The 26,801-nt window shown below is 39.3% G+C and overlaps 1 protein-coding gene across 1 annotated transcript; it reads left to right on the top strand.

Moving 5' to 3' along the window:
* On the top strand, positions 1-22,780 carry CAV3 (caveolin 3). The gene is made up of 2 exons (XM_003762398.4): positions 1-242; positions 21,943-22,780. Exons 1-2 carry the CDS (start codon positions 132-134, stop codon positions 22,282-22,284), a joined length of 453 nt encoding a protein of 150 aa, XP_003762446.3. The 5' UTR covers positions 1-131; the 3' UTR covers positions 22,285-22,780.
* The last annotated feature ends 4,021 nt before the right edge of the window (positions 22,781-26,801 follow it).

Consider the following 26,801-nt stretch of genomic DNA (forward strand, 5'->3'; position numbering starts at 1 on the left):
TGGGGTGGGGCTTATTTGACAGTCGAGAGTACAAATCTGGGGACACTGAATTTACCACTTCCATCAAGGGTATTTTTCAACCCCATCCAAAAGGATTTGGGGCTTTTCTCAGGCAAAACGGGTGTGTTACCATGGCTGAAGAACAGACGGACCTGGAAACCAGAATCATCCAGGACATACACAGTAAAGAGATTGATTTGGTGAATCGAGACCCAAAGCATATTAATGAAGATGTGGTCAAGGTAGGATTTTGATCCTTTTGTTTTGGCCCTGGTATTGTCCCAGCTTCAGCTTAGGCTACCCCAGGGTATATCTGCTTTGTAAGTGGAGGCCATTACCAGTCTGGGATGAGGAATATTTTCATTGCAGTCAGTGACAGGCTCTCAGAAAGCCTCATTATAACTGTTGTACCTATGTCCTGAATTTTCCCTTAAGCAATCCCCAAATGCTTAGTGTGAAATAATTAGAAGAAAAATCACTGAAAATGTTCCAGAATATTCAGAACGGGGCAAGAATAAAAGATGATCAAGAAAATATACTGGTCTCGCTTGGAAACAAGTAATTGGAGATATGCTTTTTCTTGGTCTTGGAAGAATTAGAATAAAGGCATAAAATGTTAGAATTCATTTAGCCCCTGCCAATCATTTACTGAGAAAAAAACTGGATCCCAAAATAGAGAAGAGACTTGCCCCAATTTGAGAATATCTTCTACATAAGGGTGATGGGAGACAGTGAGTGGGAGCTTTTCTTATGTCCTGGGGAAGCCACCACCAAAGGACCATAACGCCTGACCTGATGGCACTCACTTCTCCAGCCCACCTGGCCATCACACCTCAAAGACACCTTCTATGTGCCAGGCCACTGGGGTGACATGTCATTTGCAATTGAACTGTTCCCCAGACTGCTCCCCCTACTACTCTCAGAGCAGCTGACATCTTGGAGGTACAGCCCGGGGAAAATGACATCTCTCAGGATTTTCAGGTAAGGCAAGGAGGGAGGCCTGTAAGAAACCCAGAGAAAATATTCATAGAATCATAAAATTCAGAGATATAAAGACCTTTTGAGATCAACCTTTCATAATGTGGATGGGAATCCTGAGAACCAGAGAAAAGAGTCACCTATCCCAAATCCCAGAGGCAGAAAAGAGCAGAATTAAAATAACTTTCTCTTTTCATTGGGTATCATTTGGCAAAAGGTGAAGCTGATAGAAGAGGAGTCAGAGTCTAGATTCATTCTGTTCTAGGTTCTTCAATCCCAAATTTCATTGTTGAGAGGCATTGTTGGACAATGGAAAGACCATTGGGCATAGAGTCAGAAGGACTGTTTGAACCCTTGGCTGGGCCACTTACTAGCTAAGTGATTTGCTCAATGGTTTCATTCTTCTAGGTTCTGCATGTGTAATATAGTGATAGTAATCGCTTACTTTGCAATGGTGTGGTGGAGAAAGGGTTTTTTAAATGACATTCAAAAGAAGAGATGTTACTATGAAATGACCACAAGATTGAAATCTAGAAGAGATCTGAGAATTCATCTATTTTCATAGAGGCAACCGGCCTGTGGTCCAGCTCATTCTACAAGATCTTAGATTTTAACTCAATATATGGGGAATTTTCAGTCCTCATCTAGGTATAGTAAAGTGAAAAGAGCCCTCTTATATCAGAGCATCTGGCCCTGGTGCTCGCCCTATGTGAACTTGAGCAAGTCATTTTACTCCCTAAAATTCAATGTGTTCCTTTATAAAGGGAGTACGGTTGACCCAGCCTCTGAGATCCTTTCCAGGTCTGGATCTATGATCCCATGGAATGTAGCTCAAGTCCAGGCTCACTGTGCTAACAGATGCAAGCAAAGAACATAGTAGAAACTGAAAATCATTAAATTGGAGTAGGAATGAATAATAAAACAAGAGAAAAGAAGTGCAGCATACATTTGCTGAATGAGAACAATCGTACCTCCTCAACTCCCCATGGTAGTCTGAAAAAATGTGCTCTTGCAAGACACCAGCTCCAAGAGGGAAGGCACAAGAAAAGTTCTCTCAGCAATCAGAACGGTTGATTAGTGTCTTCAGTACAGGCAGGGTACTGCTGGGAATTTCTCCTTGCAGCATCTGCTGCTGGCAATCTGGTTGTTCATTGAATGGCTCCCATTCTCCATGATTTCCCAAATCATCTTCCAACTCGTGGCTCCATCCCTCCTAAAATCTCCATTATTCCTATGTATTTCCTGACTATCTTTCATCAATCCACTGACACAACTAATCTGTGCTGTGGCTGCAAATACTTTCTGGCAATTTAAATCCTGTTTCTTCCAATAAGCATCCAGAGCTTATTGAAAGGTATAGCACAGTAGTCTAAGTGAACCAAAGTCCCCAAAGGAATCCTAGATATCTGAGCTGGGAGCCATCTCATTCATCCCCCCACTCCTTATTTTATAAAGAAGAATCCTAGAGAGATTTCCCCAAGATGAGATACATTATAAGTGGCAGGTCCTCAGATGCCAAATACAGGTTTCTTTTTTTCAATATCACACTGATCTTCATGAGAAATGACTTATTCAATCACCAGGATTTGAACCAGGGAATATATGTTTAACAATCAGCTGGACAGGGGCAGGGGGTGATATATATGCAGGACATACTTTTAAATTTAATCTGCCTTAACATTTTTTCCATCACTTTCTTAAGTCTATAAATCAATAAATATCATATATGTGTATGTGTATACACATAATATATGGATATACCTATCCATATGTGTCTATGAATATATATACATACATATATGGATAGATTCACATAGGTATGTACACTCATGTATACATATATACATATATACACGCACACATATGGGAAGCTAGGTGGATAGAATTCCAAGTCTAAAGTGAGAAAGACTCATTTTCCTGAATTTAAACCTGGCCTCAGGTATTAAATCTGTGACCCTGAACAAGTCATTTCACTGTTTGCCTCAGTTTCCCCATATGTAAAATGAACTGGAGGAAGAAATGGAAAATTGGTATCTCTTCCAAGAAAACCCAAAATGAGCTCACAAAGAGTTGGACACAGCAAAAAATGAGCCAACAAATATACATCGAGTCCTTTAGAAACAAAAATAAGGAATTATTATCTTAAAGGTGATTAGGGAAGCTCTGAATTTTTGCCTCCCATAATCCCTGTTGTACTCCATTAGGGATAGGGCTTCTAACATCCATGCACACAAGACAGAGGTTTCGTCTGCCATATAGTATTAGGAGCATCTGAAGGAATTCTCCTCCTTTACCTACTTGCTGCTCACAGTAACTGAAATATCACCACCAGAAAATATCCCTTTGGGTCCAGCATTGCTTTTGCCCTAAGAATTTCTTTTATAAAAGCCATTCCCATGAGAGGAGGATATATTATATCCTCTAACATCCAAAGTAAAGGTATCATCTATAACAGCGTCTGTTTTGACAGCTACTGAGTGACCAACAGTTAGAGCCCTGGACTTGGAATCAGGAAGACTGGTCCCAATCCTGTGTCAGATCCATACAATAGGACTGTAGGCAACTCTCTTAATCTATCTCAATTTCAGTTTTCTCACCTCTAAAATGAAAAACAAATGAACAAACAAAAACCCAACTGTTTCATAGAGTAGCTGTGAAAATCCAATCCAAATCCAAGTCAATGCTATTTAAGTGCTATTTAAATACTAACTATACCATGAGATCAAAATTGAGTGCTAAAGGCTGTGAATGGCAATTCACATGTTTGACATGGTAAGTGATTCTGGAGCTGTGGAGAACAGAGCATAATGATAATAACCTCATTTAGCAAAGACATTTAGCTGTGTGACCCTGGGCAAGAAACTTAACTCTGTTTGACTCAGTTTTGCTCATTTGTAAAATAGGCTGGAGAAGGAAGTGGCAATTCATTCTAGTATTTCTGCCAAGAAAAACCAAATAAGGTCACGGAGAATCAGGCATAACTGGAATGAATGAAAAACAACAATAATCTCGTCCATTATTATCAAGAATATCAGAATTCAGTCATCATTTACTCAAAACACAATCTGAATAATCCCCTCTCTAATAGAATTTAAAATGGTCATGCAGTCTTTGCTTGATGATCTCCTATGACGAGGAAGCCACTGAAATCTAGGGTAGTCCATTCTACTTTAGAATAGTGTGAATTATTTGGGTTTTCCCATATATTAAGTTTAAACATGTCTGTCTATAACTTTCATCAATTTCTCCAGCTTCCAGATTCTGGGGCCAAAAAAGTCAAGACCAATCCCTCTTGTACTTGACAAGTCTTTACCTGCTCAAAAACAGCTGTTCTCCTTTTCTTCCTTGAGTTTTCCTCTCTCCATGTTTCTCCAAGCCCCAGTTCATTGAAAAGATATGATAATCATCATCATGTGTGGGATAGCAACCTCTAATGCAAAATGACTACTCAGAGATATCTCAAAGTGAAAGACAGAAGCTTTATTAGAATCTCGCACAAAGTGGGCAGTTCACTCACTGGAATCTCAGAGAGAGAAGGACCACCCGTTACAGAGTTAGAAGCAATTAAAGAGTCATAGGAATCCACGACACCCCCACTTCCCCTTATCTGATTAATTTTCACTGCCTGCCTAGGATGGAAGTAGCACAGGTTTGCTAGACCCTAGTTAAGCTTAACTTCTTTTACCTCAAGCTTCCTCAATCAACAAATAGAGATAACTAGTTTGGAGACTTCTTAAATATTTCCAGACTATTAAATAATTAGTCATGTTTTTCTCTAATCAGACTTGACTAACTAATCAGTTTGTCAAGGGGGTTATCTCAGGCATTTCTTTTTTTTTAATTTATTTTTTATTATTATAGCTTTTTATTTACAAGATATATGCATGGGTAATTTTTCAGCATTGACAGTTGCAAATACTTTTGTTCCAACTTTTTCCCTCCTTTCCCCCACCCCTTCCCCCAGATGACAGGTTGACCAATACATGTTAAATATGTTAAAGTATAAGTTAAATACAATATATGTATACGTGTCCAAACAGTTATTTTGCTCTACAAAAAGAGTCAGACTTTGAAATATTGTACAATTAGACTGTGAAGGAAATCAAAAATGCAGGCAGACAAAAATAGAGGGATTGGGAATTCTCTGTAATGGTTCATAGTGATCTCCCAGAGTTCTTTCCCTGGATGTAGCTGGTTCAGTTCATTACTGCTCTATTGGAACTGATTTGGTTCATCTCATTGTTAAAATGTTGTTGTTTGATGTCATCTCATCATATCCATCAGAATTGATCATCATATAGTATTGTTGTTGAAGTATATAATTATCTCCTGGTTCTGCTCATCTCACTCAGCATCATTTCATGTAAGTCTCTCCAGGCCTTTCTGAAATCATCCTGTCTCAGGTATTTCTGCTAGAAGAGCAAGTCTTTTGCTCTTCTTCCCAGAACCTTAATGATTAACTGTTTCTTGGTGCTGAGTCTTAAATCATCGAAATGATTATTCTGAGAAGTCCTCAGTTTCCTGTTTTGCTCAATAATGGTAATAGAATTTAATAATATTAATTATACAAATAACATTCATATAATAGTAATTAATCTATATAATAATCATAATAAAAGTATCATGGTAAATTAATAAAATTAGTATTTGTATAATGCCTACTATATGCCAAGCACTGTGCTAAATGCTTTCCACATAGTTAATTTGGTCTTTGCAAAAACGTGGGGGAGTAGGTAGTATCATTATTCTCAATTTGCAATTGAGGAAACTAAGGCAAACAGCAGTTAAGTGATACCACATTATATGTCATAGGAATTAGGATCCATATCAAAGGAGAGAAGAAGGGAGAGGCAAGTATTCTTCCTGTTTTTCAGTGCTTTCTGAGTGGGCTGATGGGAAAAGACAAAGTATCTGAGGTCAGAACACCTTGTTTATCTCTGTGATGCTGAGCAAGTCATATAACAACCAATATTTTGTTATTGTACAGCCATTTTCAGACATGTCCAATTCACTCTGATCTCAGATACTAAAGTGGTTTGTCATTTCCTTCTGTAGCTCATTTTACAGAGAAGGAAACTGAAGCAGAGTTAAATGACATCCAGGGTTGTACAGCTAGTGTCTGAGACCAGATTTAAACTCAGGAAGATGAATATTTTTTATTCCAGGCCCAGCACTCTATCCACTACCATTATACCTACTTGCCCCAACCAGCATTTATTAAGTACGTAAATATTATGTATTTAAACATTGAATTGGGCAAGGGAGACAAAGTTTAGATAGCATACATAGATCAATCCCTAAATCCCATCATGGACAATGACCATAGTTCATCCTTCTCCCCAATACCAGAATACCATCTTCCTTTACAAAGGAGAGAGAGCAGAGAGGATTAGAAGAAAGATTTTCAACATAGATGTTAGACCTGAGATCTTGTTAGCCATGGCTCTCCCACCACCTAGCTATGTAACTTCAGCTTCCTCAAATGACAGGAAGAAGGTCAGCAATCTCTAAAATCTCCTTCCTCTCAACATTCTAGGACACAGGACTTAGAACTGGGAGATGTAAGCTTGAATCTTAGCTCTGATGCTTAGGATCACTGATTTTGAGCTGGAAAACACTTAGAAGTTATCAAATCAAAGCACCTTGTTCTACAAATCTGGAAACTCGGGACCAGAAATAAAGGGATAGACCCAAGATCTCACAGGTGTCAGAGTAAGAAGTCATACCCAAGCCCAACTGAGTTCCAAGTCCAAATTATTTATATGATTATGGACAAGTCACTTCACCGTTGATTTTAAGGAAAAGAAAGAAATGGAACTGGGAGGGAGAGGAGTGAGAGGGGTCAACTCTTTGACCAATGCTTCCACACATTCCATCAATCAAACCATTGTTAGACCAGAGGTTCCCACTGAGTTGTTTGATGTTAGTCTAATAAATTTGTCTCAATAGACTAAATTTCTTTAATGCTGCCTTAAGCAGTAAATAACTGCAGAATATTATGAGTAGAGTATTAAACTACCCTAGAGGCTCCCAACATATCTTTTTGATGCTGTTGAAAAGAGTTTAAAGAGCAGAAAAACACTAAAAAGAGTTAGACCAATGACAAAGTTGATCCTTACATCTGTAATTTGCATAGATTTTAGGTTCCTCTTCAGTAAAAAAGGATTAACAATGCACAAGCTACCTCCCTTATAGGAAAAATCCCCATAGTCAGCTCTTAGTCCTTCACCCACAAAGTATATCTGCATTTACCTGGTTGGATGTTTTATCATCTAATTAGATTACAAGCTCTTTGAGGACAAAAAGCATTTCATTTGGTTTTTAATTTCCTTCACACCTAACACAATCTCTGATCCATAGAGTGTACTTAATTATAAATGCTTGTTGAATGAATTTATAAACTCCAAAGCCACTATACAAATGTGAGTGATTAGCAGAATCAAAGATTTTATTCATACCTTGTAAAATATAATCTATTCAATACTGTCCTTGAAGAAAGTTTGATCTCCAAAGCTTAATAGCTGTGTTATAATGGACACATGGGGCTCAGTTTCCTTATTATAAAATGGGGATAACGCTTGTATGAAGGTCAGTATTACAAGATTGCTTTAAAATCTTTGAAGGGCCAGAGAAATATGAATGGTTATTATTACTATTGAAAGTAATTTTATGGTCAAAGCATATGAACAGACAATTTTCAGATGAAGAAATTGAAACTATTTTTAGTCATATAAAAAGGTTCTCTAAATCAATATTGATCAGAGAAATGCAAATTAAGACAATTCTAAGAGACCATGACACCTGTCAGATTGGCTAAAATGACAGGAAAAAATAATGACGAATATTGGAGGGGATGTGGGAAAACTGGGACACTGATACACTGTTGGTGAAATTGTGAACAGATCCAGCCATTCTGGAGAGCAATTTGGAACCATGCTCATAAAGTTATCAAACTATGCAAACCCTTTGATCCAGCAGTATTACGACTGGGCTTATATCCCAAAGAGATGTTAAAGGAGGGAAAGGGACCCACATGTGCAAAAATGTTTGTGGTAGCCCTCTTTGAAGTGGCCAGAAACTGGAAATTGGGTAGATGCCCATCAATTGGAGAATGGCTGAATAAATTGTGGTATATGAATATTATGGGATATTATTGTTTGGTAAGAAATGACCAGCAGGACGATTTCAGAAAGGCCTGGAGAGACTTACATGAACTGATGCTGAGTGAAATGAGCAGAACCAGGAGATCATTGTACACAGAAGTGATTTTAAAGTTCCTAAGATTGGCTTTTTAAAAAAAGACATATTTGGTCAAAACTAAAGACTTACTTCATGTTCAGTTCATGTTCATAGCTTTCTATTCATCTTACTGAAAGAAGCCAGTGATCTTCTATAAAAACTGACCTCACAAGCCCCATTTCCCCACTACTGGGGAAACTCTCTCAAATTAAGACTCTACTGACATGTCCAAAGTTGCTTTGTCTATAGTCAAGGGACCATCTGTTCACTCAAAGGGAAACTAAATGCCCCTGGGTCTAAGCTGCCTGATGCTAGAATGAATATCAATATTATTTTCTCAGATATGCTTTTTTTTCAGAATCCTTCTAACTGCATCTGGGAAAGGAAATAGCTGTTAGTAAAATAAAGGAAAAGTTCCTATTTTCAGGGAGGAAAAAAGATAGCAGATCCATGAGCAATGAGGAAAAGATTCTGTGGAAATAGAGATCCAAGAATGTTTGAGTTTATAGAGAATTTAAAAATTATCTTGTCCAACCTATTCATTTGACAAAAGAGAAAATTGAGACCCAGAGAAATAATTTAAACCATGAGTTGCCCTTTGGTCACATCATATTCATTAAACTTGAGCCAACTTTTCTCTGAATTCTGTATGTACTTGCAGAAATTAGTGTGTTCCTAGCTCTTGGAAGTGCATTTTTGTACCAACTGTTCTTAGAATACTACATTAGTAAGTACCATTTTCTAAAACCTAATTAACTGTGAATATTTAATCAATAGGGAGGGGCACACAAGATGGGAGGTCATGAACCAGAAAACTCCAAGCCCCTGAGGGTTATCCAATGGTACAAACTTAAAGGCAGGAATCAGTTGCCCAACCACCCATTGGAGAACCAAATTGCCAATGCAATTGGAATTTAGGGATAGCAAGCTAAAATGAGATTATCTATTTAGAGCCAGAAGAGAACTTAGTGATCATATAGTCCAGCCCCTCACATTGAGATGAGACAGACAGATGGAGTGACTTGATTGAGGTGACGTAGCTAATGAGTTACAGAGATAGGATTGATAACAAATCTTCTGACTATAAGTTTCCAATTTCACCAAAACCATACAGCTAAGTGTGATGCCACAAGGTTTCCAAGGTTTCCCCACTTGGTCTTTCTGGGCTCCTTCTCTCCTTTTTAATACTTGGACTTGGACTGTGTATAGTCTAGTGGTACAACCTGCAAAGAAGACATTTCAATTCAAGAATCATTTATTAAGTGCTCATTACATGTCAGCCAGGCACTGTGTTGAAGTAAAACAGGAAATCGTCTATATGTACATATAAGTAAATGCAAATTATATAAAAATTAAATATATAATAATTTAGTGGGATACTAGCAATTGGGGGATGCAAAAAGACCTTATGTGAGAAACTACACTTAAACTGAGTTTTGAAGGAAAGTTAGGGAATCTAAGAGGCAGAAGTGAGGATCATCACACCTTTTAAAACAATAATTCTATGTAACTAATAATATAGTTAGATCAGAATAATAAATGTATCAACTAGCACTTATTAAGAGTCTACTATGTGCCAGATAGGGCTAAGTTATCAGGAGGCATTAAAAGATAGATATATAGATTAATAGATGAGTGAATAATGAGATGAATGAATAGATAGATGATAAATAGACATATATATATAGAGAGAGAGAGACAGTAGATAGAAGGATGGGTGGATGGATGGATGGATGGACAGATAGATAGATGGATGGATAGAAAACAAAAACAGTTCCCACTCTCCAAGAGGGCTCATTCATCATTCAGATTTCCAATGTTCAGCCCACCCTGTTGATGTTCAGCCTATACACAGTCTCACACAGGGGAAAGGTCCGTTACCTAAAAACTAGCTGGTAACAAATCTTCTTAACTCACAATCTGAAATGCTCTAGATAAAAGACAGATTATTTGGATTTTAAAAAGTGATGTTTCCAAGCAGAGCTGAGCCATGATAAATGATAATGACTTAATGTGTTCCCATTTAAAAGCATCAAATTGAACTTTCTCAAATATAACCATTACTGGTTCAAGTGCTAGGAAAAGTCCAAATTAACTACAAAATATCATTCATACACACACACACACACTCACACACACATACACACACACACACACACACACACACAAACACACACACACACACACACCCCACATACTACAGACACAGAGAAGTCACCAAGAACCTCTCATTCTTTTGAGTGAAGCAACATCCTCTGCCTCAGGTCCCCTTTCACAATGTAGACATTTGTTCCCTGCAGGACAAACCCATTAAGCCTACTCATACTCCAATGACTAATTGGAGCTACTTTCCCGTTGCTAAGAAGTTCCTGGAAGGGAGGTGACTGGTACAGTAGAAAGAGCATCGCAACTAATGTCAAAGACCTGAGTTCCATTCCCAACTCAGTCATTAGTGACATTGGGAAAGTTCATTTTGTCTCTCTGGGTCTTGGTTTTCTTATCTACAAGGTGAAGGGGCTAAACTATATTGATGCTGACTAAAGTTCCTTCCAGCTCTTTATCTATGATAATGAGAAACATAACAGAACTAGAGGCCTGGAAAGTACATCTCATGGAAATGGCAGAGATAAGAGAGAGAATAAGCATTTATATAACACTTACCATGTGCCAGGGAGAATAAGCATCTATACAGCACCTACTATGTGCCATGTGTATTATATATAGTACATACTATGTACATGATGGATTTCTTTACATATATTATTTAACCACTTTTACCTATAATATTTCATTTGATTCTCTCAATGAGGGAGGTGCTATTATTATCCCTTTTTACAAATAAGGAATCTGCAGCAAATAGGAAAAGTGAATTGTCGAGAGTCACATAACTAATAATAAAGTATTTGAGGCAGGATTTGTAACCAGGTGTCTCCCAGATCTACCTGATGTGCCACCAGCTGCCTCTACAATGACAAGGTGTCAGAGGACCTCAGTTTGAATCCCAGCTCTGCTATTTGCTAATTGATTTGAGGAAATGACAATTTTCTCAAAGCCTCTCTTTCATCATTTAAAAAATGAAAGAGTTTGACTGAATAACTTCTCATAAACTATCTTTCTCTGTATCTGGTCAGTTAGTTTATTAACACTGACTGAATGCTTATTATGTGCCAGGCATTGTGCTAAGTGGGAATATAGCCTGGAGAATAAGACAGGGCTGGTCTGGGGGATCTCCTTAAATGGAGGTTCTGGGAGAAGCCATCCAGATAGAGGAAGAGGCAAGAAAGGCAGGGACTGCTCCAAAGGGGAGAAGTCCAGAGCTGGAGAAAGGTTTCAGGATGAAGAGCTGAGGCATGATGGAGGAGGTCCAGAACACAGCCTAGAGAGAAGCCCAGCTCTACCATTTGTTAGCTGTGTGGCTTCTAGCAAGTCATCCATCCTCTCAAGACTTCAGTTCCTACTCCATAAAATGGTAGGGTTGGATTAAATCATCAATAAGGAGCCTTCTAGCTATGATTCTGTTATCTCTAAGGGCCCTTTGGTTCTACAAAGTGATGTGGATGAGGGAGCAGGGAAGAAGGCAAGTCAGACACAGAAGGTCAGAGTTGGGAGAGACCTTGGAAAGATCCACTCAACCTCCTCCCTGCTTGCAATAAAACATAAGCTTTCTGCTAGTAGGGATCATCTCGCTTTTGTTTTTACATCCCTTGTGTTTGGCACATAGTAGGCATTTAGCAAATATTTGTTGATTGAGTGATTCTGTGAAATGGGGGCTAAGGAGGTATAGTGTAAAAACAGTACTGGATTTAAATACAAGAATGGCCGTGTTTCAATACCAGCTTTACTCCATGCTGCTTGTATGATTTTGGGACAAGCCTCTCCCCTCTCTATGACTCAGTTTCTCCCTATTTAAAAGGAGCTTGTTACCCCAGATAAATGATGTCTCTGAATCCTTCTAATTCTATTTCCATGATCCTATAAGTCCAGACAGAGTAAATATCTTACACGCAAGTAAAAATAATCCAGACAAAAGAAATCACTCACAAGGAGGGTCCAAGATAAGGGTTCTGACCATGCTGGTGGCTTAATTTGCATGCCCAGTATTGGTTTGCCATCTGCAAGCTATTCCTATGTGTAATATAATCCTCTGATAATCCTCTACACCTGCCAACTGTGGGGGCCCAGACACCCACACACTGATATTCAAGCAAACTTACCCTGCAGATAGCCCTTCTCAATCTCGGTCTTCACTCTCCTCCTTGTCTCTTCCAGCCCCCTGCTCAGTGAATGACTCCAAGCCCCTAAACCCTGTTCAAGAATCCCAGCTAAAAATGATTGAATGTGACACAATACAATGTTAGCATAACATTACATTTTAGTGCCAGGAAGGACTTGGAGACCCCTGAATTCACTGATTTTATTTTATCAATAAGGAGATTGAGATCCAGAAAGAAAACAAATAGGATTCATATTAATATTAACTACTTAAGAAAGTTTTGAAGAATGAATGAGATCAGATAGTCAATAAGTATTTATTAAGCACCTACTATGTGTCAGACACTGTGCTAAGGGCTGTGGATGTAAAAAAAAAAAAAAAAAAAAAAAAGGCAAAAGGCAGTCCCTATCTTCAGGGGGCTGACAGTCTAAGGGGCAAAGTGCTCAGTAAACTCTAAGTGTTATATCTCAGCTATTACTAGACCACCAAAAACATGTGATGCCCTCATGGGGTGCTCCCTCCACAGATAAACATGGCAACCCATCCTTGACTTAATAAGCAAATCCTAAGGTGTTTCTGAAGGCCACAGATGGTAGATATCAGAAGTTGAATTTGAAAATAATTTTAATTCTATTATCCCCATACTGCCTCTATGACCTAGTATTAGTTAATTTTTCAGACTGTTGCATGAAGAGGTAAAATGATTTGTCCAGAATCACACCCCCAATAGTTGAAAAAGGAAAGACTTGAACCCAGGATTTGAATTTTCTGACTCTGAGGTGAGGTCTTGATTTATTATGCCATGCTGTAGCTCTAGTTGCATTATCATCATCATCACACTATATGCAATTAATAATATATGATGTTATTACGTAAAATAAGAAGAAGAGGAGGAACACCAGGACTAAAATCAAGAAATCCCACCTCCTTGAGTTCAAACCTTCAGACTTCAGACACTTACTAGCTGTGTGGTCCTGGGCAAAACACTTTACTCTACCTCAGTTTCCTCACCTGTAAGATGAGCTGGAGAGTGAGAAGGAAGCTGGATGGCAAATCAGTCTAGTACCTTTGTCAGGAAAATGCAAAAAGGGTCACAAAAATCAGACACGACTAAAAAACAATTGAATAATAATGATGACGACATATTTTCATTTCCACGGAGGCTCTTAGGTATTTTAACTAAATTGGGTGAGTCTTTGGGAATGTCAGGCAGAATTTCACAATAGCAGACTTACATTAACTCATTCAGGACATCCCATAAGCTGGCAGCTCCACGTAGATCCTCCTTAGCCTCCTGCTTTTGCTCCAAGCCCTCTGTACTATCTACCCTATCCCACTGCTGCTCCAGCTGGCTCACACTAATCAAACTACCACCTTCCTGCTCCCAAAATAAATCTAGGAGAGGCTGCCTGACTTAGTTAGACAGATCCATTTCCCTTCCCTCTCTCTCTCTCTCCCTCCCTTCAGACACAGACAGAACATTCTGCAAAGGAAACATTACCAGTCCCCCACAAAAATAACTCATTTCCCCTGCAATTCTAGTAACTAATTAAGAGATGAAGCCACTGTATTGTTTGGGGAAATTGGCATGCACCACAGAGTTGCCCGATTCCAGCTACATAAATGCCATCTTCTCCTTCCCAGGGAGAGACTTAATGCATCGTGACCAAAGCAGACCCTTCTTTCAGCTCCAAGCTGGAGGGACAGCTGCAGGTCTCTATACTGGCTCCCTCTGATTTACAGAGAAGGAGCCGCTTGGAAGACAAGGACTTACAGTGAGACTCTGAGCCAGCCCTCTCCTTCCCCCAACCCCTTAGTGAAAAGCGTTGCTGGGAATTGAAACATCAGGACCAATGATTTCTAAGAAAATGAATAATTAAGAGATGCTCCCTCAAACACCCAGGGCTCTACATGTTAAGGAGGAAGGAGAGAAAATTTCCTTTTGTCTCAGGCAGCCAGTCCCCACTGCCATTACTACCCACAATTTCAATACTGGGGAAGTCATCCAATTTGTGAATTCATCTGCCAGTGGTGGTTACAATATCCCTGTCAACTTGCAAACCCTCCGGGAACAAAGCTCCTTTTGACAAAGTCAGCCTGTGCATGGGAGGGATTTGGGCACATCGCAGGATGTCTAGTTCAAATGGGGCTGTGTCTACTAGTGTTTGCACCTGGGACACCACCCCAAGCTCCTCCTCCATTCAGTGCACCAAAAAAATGCTTTGAAATGAAATTTTGAAGCTATGGAAGAAGACGGATCAGGGTAGCGAGGTGCTGAGGTGGAGAGGAGGCAGGTCGTCAGGGAGATCCACAAGGCTGCAGGTTCCAGAGGAACCTCTTTGAATTAATACTTCTGGCTAACTCATTAGTATGCTAACTTGCTTACTTCTTGCTAACTTGACCCTAAGGTCGGTGCCTGGTACATAGTAGGCACTTAACATATATTTCTCGACTTTATCCTCTAAATCTGGAACTTGGGAGGAAGCTCTTATCACCACACCCTAGTTATAACTTTGGGTCTGAGGTGGTAGCATTGGTGACTGAGGAGAATGAGAAATGGGATTGATGCTGGCTCCTTGAGGGTGGGCCTGGCTGAGAGGAAAATGAATTCTTAATGTGTGTGTGACCTGATCACCTCATACTACAATAGCCTCCATGTCCTTAAGTTTGGATGATAGAGAAAAGGTCCCTATGTCCCCTAAGAGGGCCAAGGAACTACATCACACCCTGCTCAGAGGAGAAAAAATAGCTGAGGCTTGAGAGGAAAAGCACCCAGACTCTGAATTTATCCACTGTCTTGACTGCATTTGATAATGATGTCCCAATTGGTTAGATCAGACTTAATTTGTGTGAAAAGTGGTCTGTAATTTTGCTCATAAAGTTTCTGATTTTCCCTTGGCAGATAGATTCCTAAATATTTTATATTATCAGTAGTTACTTTAAATGGAATTTCTCTTTGTAACTCTGACTGTTGGATTTTGTTAGTGATATATAAGAATGCTGATGACTTATGTGGGTTTATTTTATAACCAGCAACTTTGCTAAAGTTGTGGATTATTTCTAATAACTTTTTAGCAGAATCTCTGGGTTCTCTAAGTATACCATCATGTCATCGGCAAAGAGTGATAATTTGGTTTCCTCATTGCCTATTCTTATTCCTTTAATCTCTTTCTCAGCTCTTATTGCTAAAGCTAGCATTTCTAATACAATATTAAATATTAAGTCTGATCTAACCAATTGGAAAAATATTAAATGCTCTTGGATAGGGCGAGCAAATATAATAAAGATGACAATATTACCTAAACTAATCTATTTATTTAGCGCTATACCAATCAGAGTCCCAAAACTATTTTAATGACCTAGAAAAAATAACAACAAGTTCATATGGAAAAACAAAAGGTCAAAATTTCAAGGGAATTAATGAAAAAAAAATCAAATGAAGGTGGCTTAGCTGTACCAGATCTAAAAGTATATTATAGAGCAGCAGTTACCAAAACTATTTGGTATTGGCTAAAGGAATAGTTAGTTGATCAGTGGAATAGATTAGGTTCAAGGGATAAAACAGTCAACAAATTAACAACCTAGTCTTTGACAAACCCAAAGATCCAGCTTTTGGGATAAGAACTTACTTTTGATAAAATTGCTGGGAAAATTGGAAACTAATATGGCAGAAACTAGGCATTGATCCATATTAGCATTTACACCAAGATAAAGGTCAAAATGGGTTCATGACCTAGGCATAAAGAATGAAATTATTAATAAATTAGAGGAACACAGGATAGTTTACCTCTCAGACATGTGGAAGGGGAAGGTCTTTATGACCAAAGCAGAACTAGAGATCATTACTGATCACAAAATAGAAAATTTCGATTATACCAAACTGAAAAGTTTTTGATAATGATGTCCCTGCTAATGGAGTTACTATCACAATCAGGGGAGGTGAGACAGTTAATCTGTAGCAAACCTGTTGTTCACCAGAAGAATTTTCCCTTAGCTTCTAGTACTGGCAGAAAGGCAGTAATTTCGGCCAAAAACCCCATGATGAGCATCAGGCTCTTTCTTACTCTTTCTGCCTGAACGGAATATATAAAACTTGGGAAATGTGAACTTTTAGGCTGGTATTTAGGTTGAGCAGTTACCATCCTATCACTGGAGAAAGAAAGAGAACCAGGGGGTACCTCTTTGGCACTAGTATTACTGGGAAATATCCATGAGTTTACATATACACACACACGCACATGCACACACACACACACACACATACACACACATGTCTCATACTTGTTGATAAGTTGCTTGGATCAAGATTCTGGATCCTTTGGCTTCTTCCCAAGTGGTTTCTTTTGCTGTGCTTAGGCTACTGGGGGAGGGATGTGTTCAGAACTGTGCTCAACAGCTTTCCATAGCTACTAGAGCTGATTCATTTGGATACTAAAATGCTCCTGACATTGGAGCAAAGACTTACAACCTCTGCAGTTCAGCTGTACAAGTTAATGTTATGTGTTTTTGTCTGATCCCTGAATACATGCCCCATGTGCCCAACATGCACTTAATCCGGGTATTGGGGCTCAGATGCCTTTTCTTACACTCAACATCCTCACTGCTTATATTCAACAACTAGTTCACATGCTTTGGAATATGGACACTTTAGGAACTTTGGAACTTTGAAGCAATGGTGTGATATGGGATAGACAATGACATGGGACCACCCAGCATGGCATGCCCTCATCGGACCTCTATGAGCAAGGAAAAATCAAATTAGCTCAGAAGAAATGCAAGATGCACAAATTTAGAGAATCCACCCTCAAATGTTCCCCTGGACTATTTGTGCCTGACCTGTAGTGGAACGTTCCGAGATCATATTGATCTGACCAGCCATAGTTAGACGCACTGTAACTTAACTCTAACATAATTGATCCTCTTCTAGAATGAAGAACAACCACCAGTCATTTCATATTCTATTCTCTCTGGCTCTCTCTGGCTCTGGCTCTCTCTCTGTGTCTCTGTCTCTCTGTGTGTGTTTCTCTCTGTCTCTGTCACTGTGTGTGTGTGTGTATGTCTATCTGTCTGTATCTGTGTCTGTCTCCCTATCTCTGTGTCTCTGTGTCTATGTCTCCATCTCTAACTCTCTCTATCTCTGTCTCTCTGACTCTGTCTCTCTATGTCTCCATCTCTGTCTCTTTCCTTCCCTCCCTCTTCATCTCTCCCTCCCCATCTCTCTCTCTCTCTCTCTCTCTCTCTCTCTCTCTCTCTCTCTCTCTCTCTCTCTCTCACACACACACACACACACACACACACACACACATTCACGAACCAGGTTTTGATCCCATGCCAAACCATGCTCAGTCACCAACACCTAAGGAATGTTCTTTTATAACCACAGAATTGAGGAGAAGAATTAATAAGCAACGTGTAAATTCTCTGTTTCCTTGAATGGCTGAATCTCTTCCCAGGAATTCTCAACTTCAATATGTATCTAAGTAGCCCTGTATCACATGTGGTTTGGAGGAAGTCTTATGATCTAGACTGTGCTGTAAACTACCTGCAGTCTTAGCATAGAAAAGGCCTCTGGGTTGGGCAATATAGTGTCTTGACTGTGTTACTGGTCAGCAATGGCTGACCAGTAACCTTGCCAATGGCTTCTAAATCTTTTAAGCGCACTTACATCCTGGCACCCTGAACAAAGCGAAAAGTTGGATTTAATCCTCATTAATAGATATATTCATGTATATGAGGGGGAGGAACAGCAATTACAATAGTCAAGGGAATAGAAGGGCTACAAAGGATGACCAAGTAAAAATCATTAAATTGTTTCATTCTGGAAACAGAACCTGAGACAAGATGTATTCAAAATGTTCAAAATCACAAAGGTTACATACTGGAGAATGCAGGTTGCTGAATCCCAGACTGCTGAACTAATTAGGAAAGGCTCCCTAGAAGTAGGAGATGTTTTTAAAAATAAATTCTCAGCACAAGAGCTAGGGAAACTATGGACCTTAATTCTTTAAGGAGTGGAACAAATTAAAATATGAAGAAATTCAGATGTCGTTTTTGAAAATTCATAAACAATGGATGCTGAGTTCCTGTTGCATTTAGAGACAAGAGCTCTGATTGGCAGCTAATTATCTATTGCCTTATATTTTTGTTTCACTTTTTTTTTTAACAATTTGTCCTTTGAGATCAAGGGCTGCTTCTTTGTATCCCTTTGAATACTCCTCCTCAGTGTGATCTTGCACACAGGAGGCACTCATGAAAATAGTTTTTAATTAATTAGAAGTATTTTATTAAGATGATGGGGAGATATTGCTGAGGTTCATAGTGAGGTCATCCCTCTCCACCAAGCGTTCTGTATCATCCTCCTAGCAGACACAGAATTTAAGCTTGAGCTAGGAAAGACTTCTTGAGTTCCTTTTGAAGTCAAGGACCGTGATTTTTCACACAACCCACTCCCATGGTGCCACAGGACCACAAGAATTTCTGACAGTGACTTAAAAGCTACATGTGGGGTGTACACCAGCGAGTTCTTGGTTCCACCTGTTTGCCTGAGAATGCACTGACCAGCACTCTCTTCCCTTACAGAGAGGCATGAATGGCTTGGAATGCTCTGGGAGGAGAAAGTATCAGAATACACTCAGAAGAGTCCATGAAGGGAAATCCTACTCCCATCCCAAAGTGCCCTCTTGGTGCCAGGCCAAACAAGAGCTTCACAGACTAAAGATGTCTGTGTGCTACTGTGCTCTGCCATTAACTTCCCAGTGCTGAGACATACCTTGCCCTAACGCTTGCAGCACCTGCCAACTAGCAGCTCTAAGCTAACAGAGGGTCTCAACTTCTCTGTACCTTCAAATCCATGGGATGGTAAGAACTCACACCAAGCCCCACCTGGACTGGATTCTAGGATAGAGGTACTAGCACTATGGGACTAGGATGGAGGTAATGGCACTAAAGTCAAAATATCATAATTCCACAAATGCCATTAAGAAGTACACCAGCTGGGGCAGCTAGTTGGTGTAGTGGGTAGAGTATCAGCCCTGAAGTCAGGAGGACCTGAGTTCAAATCTGGCCTCATAAACTTTACACTCCTAGATGTATAATCCTAAGCAAGTCACTTAACCCCAAATGCCTCCACAAAATAATAATAATAATAAAAATAAGTATACCACTCATTGGTATTTACTATGCAAAGACAAAAAGAAAACAGATCCTGCTGAAGGAACTTATGTTTTACTGGAAGAATTAATTCATATTTGTAGATGATTATGATACATTGGGGAATGATGGGCAGGAAACAGGGAGGAGCACAAATCCAAACAAATTAGTTTAGGAATATTAGAAAGAAAAAAACCAACTTCATTGGCAGGATCATAAAAGGCTTAATGAAGGAAGATAACATTCTGAAAGGTAGAGTTTGGAAGGTATCAAATGCCAGGCAGAGTGGAGATACTGAGTAAATGTGTGAAGACAGAACCATGATGATCATAGTTTTAGAACTTCAAAAAGACTTTAGGAGTTATCTGGTCCAAACCTCTCATTTTACAAATGCATAAACTGACACTAGAATAGTTGAGTGACTTCCCCAAGATCACACAGCTAACAAATGGCAGAGTCAGAATATAAATACATGTATTATGATTCCAAACCTGCTGTTCTTTTCACTACATCATGGTGCTTCTCAGGTGATGGCCTACAGAATGAAAGGAGCAAGCACGTAGCATAGTTGGGCAAGAAAGAAAGAGTGATGAAGGAGAATAAATGAAGAACAGTAATGGGAAAGCAGTCTGGCACAGACTTCCCAGAGTTGGAAGGACTTGAATGCCAATCTGGGGATTTGCATTTTACATTAGAGGAAATAGGAAGTCATTGAAGGTTTTAGAGCAGAGGAATGATGTGGTCAGATCTATGTTTTGGAAAATTTCTTGTCATGGGATGGAAAAATTTGAAAGAAGAGAGAATGGAGCCAGAAGGAGCAATTAACAGAGATAAGTTCAAATCCAGCTTCACACTTTTACTAGATGTATGAACTATCTGTATGGTAAAGCATTTAACTTCTCTCAGACTCATTTTCCTCATCTGTAAAATGGAGATAGCAATAACATCTGTCTCACAGAAGTGCTATGAGCATCAAGGGAGATAATGCATGAAAAGAGCTTTGCAAATAGGAAAGCTAAAGATCATTACATATATAGATACATATATATCACATATAGCTATTAAAATGCTATTATTGTTAGTATTAACTATTTTCCCAAGTTATTTCTAATTCTAGAAAACTATTACAGTAGCAAACTAGCTGTGACAAAGGGGATTAGCCTATTGTCCCCAAAATAATAGTTCCATTTTCTAGCTCCCCAGAGCATACTTTTTGCTATTTCTTCTAATTCAGGGTAGATGGACACAGGATTCTCCTCTACTTGGTAAAAGGAAGGAGTAAAAGGGATGCACTGTCAGCTGATGATCAGTGAGTTCCTCAGGTTGGAGCCACTTAAGACCCAGAGACACTGTGCCAACAAATAGGTTCTCAATAGATAAAGGAATCAGCATTGGGCATCTTAGATTGGACCATGAGAAAAAGGAAAATGAGATGAGAATAAGAGAAGTCAGGGACTTAGAGATGTACTGGTCCTACCTCACTATTCTCTTTAGAAATCTTACTTCTCTTCACAAAGACCTGTTAATCCAATTACACATCTGTTTGCAAAGACACCATGGAATGGAGAAGGATAACTTTTCTCATCTTTTCCAAAGTAGAATTTCAGACTTAGTATTTGAACTTTCAATCTGAATTCTAGTCACCATCATAATCAATTCAAATCAGGGTTTTATTCATTGTTGTTGATTGTCTAGACTTAAGAAAGTTATGGGGAAAATGTTATTACAGATTAAACTTAAAAGTGTGCTGTGGGTACTTACCACCACCCCCCCACAAACCCGGAAATCTAATTTTTACCAGAACATCTCTGAATGTTACTTTCTCAGTTCTCTCATAAGTCATATTGAAAATTTCATACTAAGTGATTGTTAAAATTTCTTCTAGTTGTTTTGTTAACCTATAGTTATCTGTAAATTTTGTTGCATTTTTAAAAATAAATTTACTGATATACTTTTTACATCCCCTACATTTTCCATTGTTTTCTCCTCTCTCAGAGTCATCCCATATTTAAAAAAAATTAAAAGGGGGGAGGGGGGAAATTCAGTGAGACTACTATATCTCAAAACTCTGGCATTATACATACATACATACATACATACTTCAGACATACTCATAATATTCTTCCCCCTACAAAGGAGAAGATGAGTTGCTTTCCCATACCTCTTCCATGGAACCAAGCTTGGTCATTATAATTCACATCATTCAGTTGCCATAATTTTGCAGTAATTTTCTCTGTTGATGTTGTCCCGATTCTGTTTATGCCCTTTGACATCGGTTTGCCATTGAGCGTGGCTGTTTTTCTGGTTCCAAGTCTTGTGTTTTGACCTTGTATTTTCTTCCTTCACTCTGGATTGGGCCTCAGGTGGACTTCGAAGATGTGATTGCTGAACCCGAGGGCACCTACAGCTTTGATGGCGTCTGGAAGGTCAGCTACACTACCTTCACGGTCAGCAAGTATTGGTGCTACCGCCTGATCTCCACCCTGCTGGGTGTCCCACTGGCCCTCCTCTGGGGTTTCATCTTTGCCTGCATCTCCTTCTGCCACATCTGGGCCGTGGTACCCTGCATCAAGAGCTGCCTGATTGAGATGCAATGCATCAGCCGCATCTATTCCCTCTGTGTCCACACCTTCTGCCATCCGGTCTTTGCTGCTCTTGGCCAAATCTTCAGCAGCATCAAAGTGGCCTTGAGAAAGGAGGTCTAGATAAAGTTGGGGGAGGAAGGGGAAAATGAAACCCGGGAGCCTGTTGGGGTGAGGGTGGGAGGGAGGGAAGAAGGGGAGATGGAATATAAAGCCACAACTAGTTCTACAACAACACTCCATGGGAATTTTTATGGATTTTATTTTTTAGAGACTTGTTGCTCTTTCTGAAACAAGAATGTGTAGAGAAAGGGAAGTGACATAATGACATTTGAGCTCATTGGTCCTCATTCTGTCCCTGTCCTCCACCGTGGGATCCCACAGCCAGGATGATGGCCATTTGCTCAGAGGGCAGCTACTGTATGAGTCTGGGCACTCATTTGTACTGTAATCTTAAATCTTCACTGTTATGGCATGAAACCAGCCTCTTCCCAGCTGGGGTCATTGTTTCCTGAAACCCTGTGAACCCCTGAATTTTAGCAACAATAAGCAATCATGATTAACAGATTAGAATCTAATAAAGGGTTTTGGCTACAGGGGGGGAAGTTGTTCATTTTATTTCTGTTCACAAGGTTAGAGCAAAGTGTCCTCCTAAAATGTTTATTTTGCTTCCCCAAGGATATTCTATATTCCCAAAAATACTCTTAGAGGAACTCAGGATGCTTGATCTTAAAAAGAGAAGATTCCAAAGAGATATAATAACTATCTTCTAATAACTGAGTCTGTTATGCCAAAGGAAAAAAATTCAGTTTGTTCTATTTGACCCCATAAGACAACAATTAGCAATGGATGGAAATTGCCAAAATACAAATTTAAGCTTAAGATAAGGAAAAATTTCCTTAGCTATCCAAATGGGAACAGACTAAGTTGCTATGGAATAAGGTTCTAAATATTGGGGTCTTTAAGTAAAGAATGAATTCCCAACTGAATCTTTTCCAACTCTGAACATATTCTTATAGTGCTATAGAGTATTTAATCATCCCAGGAATTGGCAAAGAAAGAGCTGGTTGAATCTCATCTGAGACTAATCTGGTGGATCAATGTAGATTTCTTTCTTAGAATCTATGCGCTCTTTCCTCCCCAGTAGTCACTTACTCCAGCAATGCAGAATCTGTTAAATTTCTTGGAAGACTAATCCCTTCTTTGTTTCACTCCCTTGCTCATCCTGCCCATCCTGACTATATATAGAATGAGTGAGGGATAGAACATTCATAGAATCATGGGATGACAGAATCTCAGAGTTAGAAGGGAGCATCTACTCCAATTTGTACACAAAAAAAGAATCCTGATCTCTATGACAACTCTAGCAAGTAGTCACCCAGCTTTTGCTTGAGTGTCTTTAGTGAAGGTAAAACTTCCTTGGCATTAAGCCTAATCTTATTTTTTGGCAAGCAGAGTCCACCCACTGCTTTGGGATCTGAAAGAACAATCCTAATCCTTCTTCAATGTAATAACTTTTAAAGTGCTTATTGATCATAGGATTTAGAGCTGGAATGAATCTTAAAGGAGTCACAGAACTCATAGATCTAGAGATGGAAGGGGACCCCATAAATCATCTAGCCCAACCACTTTATTTTAAACCCAAAGAAATGGAGATGGAGAGTTGTGACCATTTCTAGGTCATACAAGAAAAAAGTGATAGAAATTGGATTTGAACCCAGATCCTCACCTCCAAATCTAACACTCTCCCCACTGAATCCAATTACTTCCATGGTTCTCTCTGAAATTTCTCTTCTCCACACTAAGCATCTTTAGATATTTCAACCCATTCTCCTATGGTATAGACTTGAAATTCTTAATCATTCTGGCTATCCTCTTCCAAATTAGTTTAGTTTATCACTGTCTTTTCCTAAATATGTTGGCAACACTGAACACAAAGGTCTGGATGGAGTTTTTCTGAATCAAGTACCAGGGCCCTCTTACTTCCTTGTTGCTGGAAGTCCAAGATGCCAATGGCCTTTTCAAGGAGGCTGAAAATGGCTGATTCAATAGACTTTCTGGTGGTATCCATGGCAGGAAGGTCCTCTGTTTAATAAGGGCCCTTGGATTAGCTCTATGACCCCGCCCAATATAACATGCCTCATCCTGCTCAGAAATTCTTCCCTTTCAGCATAAGGGAATGGGAAGAAATGGCAGGTATGGTTCAGCTTCCAAAATATCAGAAGAGCATTTCTCTCTTGGCTCATATGGTCTGTGAGGGTCCCTCCAGCTATAAGCTATATACACTGTGATGAGAGTATCCAATCTGGTAGCTTCTTATACTGATTATAAGTTGCAACTTTAAGAGCTACATGATGTAATGGATTGACAGAATTGTAGTAGGAAAATCTGGTTTTGACTTCTACCTCTGACCCTAACTGTGGGATGCTAAGAGACTTACAACCTCTATATGTATCCGGTTATTAATTTCACTGGCCTTATCTATGGACACAGAGAGCACACTAGTGCTGGGAAATGCCACATGAGGTGTTCTCCCTATGTACAGAACTGGGAAATCCATTGGTCGTCTTGATTTTTTTCTGGCCACTAGATTTTGATGACTCAGGAAGAGAGAGTGAGGTGATGATTTGGCTCAGCTCTACCTCATTTAAATCCAATTCACATCCAAGTCAAGACATCATCTCATGATGTCACCAGTCCACTTGAGAGAAAGAAGGACAATTGACAAGTGAAGCACAAATCAGGCTGGAAGTCAAGTTCTGAATTCTAACTCACTGAGTTCTAGCTCATAGAACTTAGAAAAAAGGAGGGACCTTGGTGATGGGAAGGATGGAAAGGTATAGGGAAGGAAACGGACTCAGAACAAAAAATAAATAAACTGTCTAATGCTACATCAGTAGAAAGAAACAGTAGATTTTGAACTCAGGTCATAGAATAACAGACATAAAAGAGACCTGAGAGACCTTCCAAGTCAACAGAGATTAACAAATTCCAAATCAGTGAGTTCTTAAACAAATAACTTCACTTTTCCCAATCTCATTTTTCTTATCTATAATATATTAGGGGAAAAACCCAACATCCACAGAAGAGATGCTTGATGAATTTGTTGAGCCCTAAATAGCCTAATAAAGTATATTATTGTGCAAGAAAAGACAGATTTCAAGAGCAAAGGTAACAAGAGATTTGATATTATGTATTGCCTAACAATAGGTTCCAGGCCAATGGAACCTAAACCTGGAACCTAAATGACCTCACTTGGTCATTTTCTGGGCCCTAATTGGCTCAGGGTAAGTGTCAATAGCAATTGTTTCTATTTGGGCCAGAAACCCTGAGGGTGTACTTTTCCCAGATTGATAGACACCTCTGTGTGTGTGTACACATATAAAAACAGAGAGAGAGAGAGAGAGAGAGAGAGGGATAAGGAAGGGGAGGGAAGAAATGGCAAGCATTGTTCAATGCAAAATATATTGCAAGAGTAGTTCTCTTTTTCAGCTCATGGGTAAATTAAGAAGATTGGATTATATGGTCTATGAGGATCCCTCCAGCTATAAATCCTATGATGAAGATATGTGGATGACTCACAATCTGGTAGCTTCTTATACTGATATTGATTATAAGTTGCCACTTTAAGAGACAAACAAGAGAGACAGAGAGATAGAGACAGAGACAGAGAGAGACAGAGACAGAGCAAGATCTGACATTCTCTGCCTCATTTTCTGCTTAGCCTTAATCACTAATTGGGCATTGCCTCAGTCAAACTGAGACCTTGAAATGCCTTAGCTTAAAGAAGCCAAGTCACCCACTGCATCCAGGGCCATCTTCAGTCATCTTGATCTATATCTTCCCATTGGACCCAGATGGCTCTGAAGGGGAAAGTGAGGTAGGTGACTTTGAACACACAGTCCTCCTTCCTTTCAATCCAATTCACTCACATGTCCTGGCTTCACCTTCCTGATGTCATGGTCCTCTTCAAGAATGAACATACAACAACACAAGTAAATAAATAACCTGTAAGGGACTATAAAGGATACTCACATCATCATGTAATCTTGGATAAATTGCTTATACATGCAATAGAGAGGCAACCATCTTACAGATGTTCCTTAATGCTACAACACTCTGTTAACTTGAGACTGATGTGGTTAATTAGTTCATGTCATTAGTTCTGATAGGGCAATCTGAAGTTTGGAACACAAATCCATTTTGTTTTATTTAAATTTAATTACATGCATCAGGCTTCACCAGGGACCTTGGAATATTAAGCAACCATATCTTAGAGCTCCATATGTTGCATTTAACCTTTTCAAAAATACGGGGGTTGATCTAGGAGATCTCAAAAGTTCCTTCCTATGTACTGTGATGTCATACACATCCATGGAGATAAGTAGAGATACTGTGAGTCTACGGTGAAAGGCACACAAAGCTAAAGACCGGACACCTGTTCTGGACTAACTGTTGCTTTGAATTAAATCCTGCCTCCGTGGGTCTCAAGTTCCACCTCTTCAAAATGAGGGGCTTGGCCTAAATGATCCCCAAGGCCTCTTGGAATAACATTGGGTGATTGTGCACACCCAGGATCAGAATGTCACTGACAGCAGATACGGTCCCACAATATAAGACAGGGATGCCAGGACCATGAA

This window comes from Sarcophilus harrisii, chromosome 1, assembly GCF_902635505.1.
Source record: "Sarcophilus harrisii chromosome 1, mSarHar1.11, whole genome shotgun sequence".
Taxonomy (NCBI): domain Eukaryota; kingdom Metazoa; phylum Chordata; class Mammalia; order Dasyuromorphia; family Dasyuridae; genus Sarcophilus; species Sarcophilus harrisii.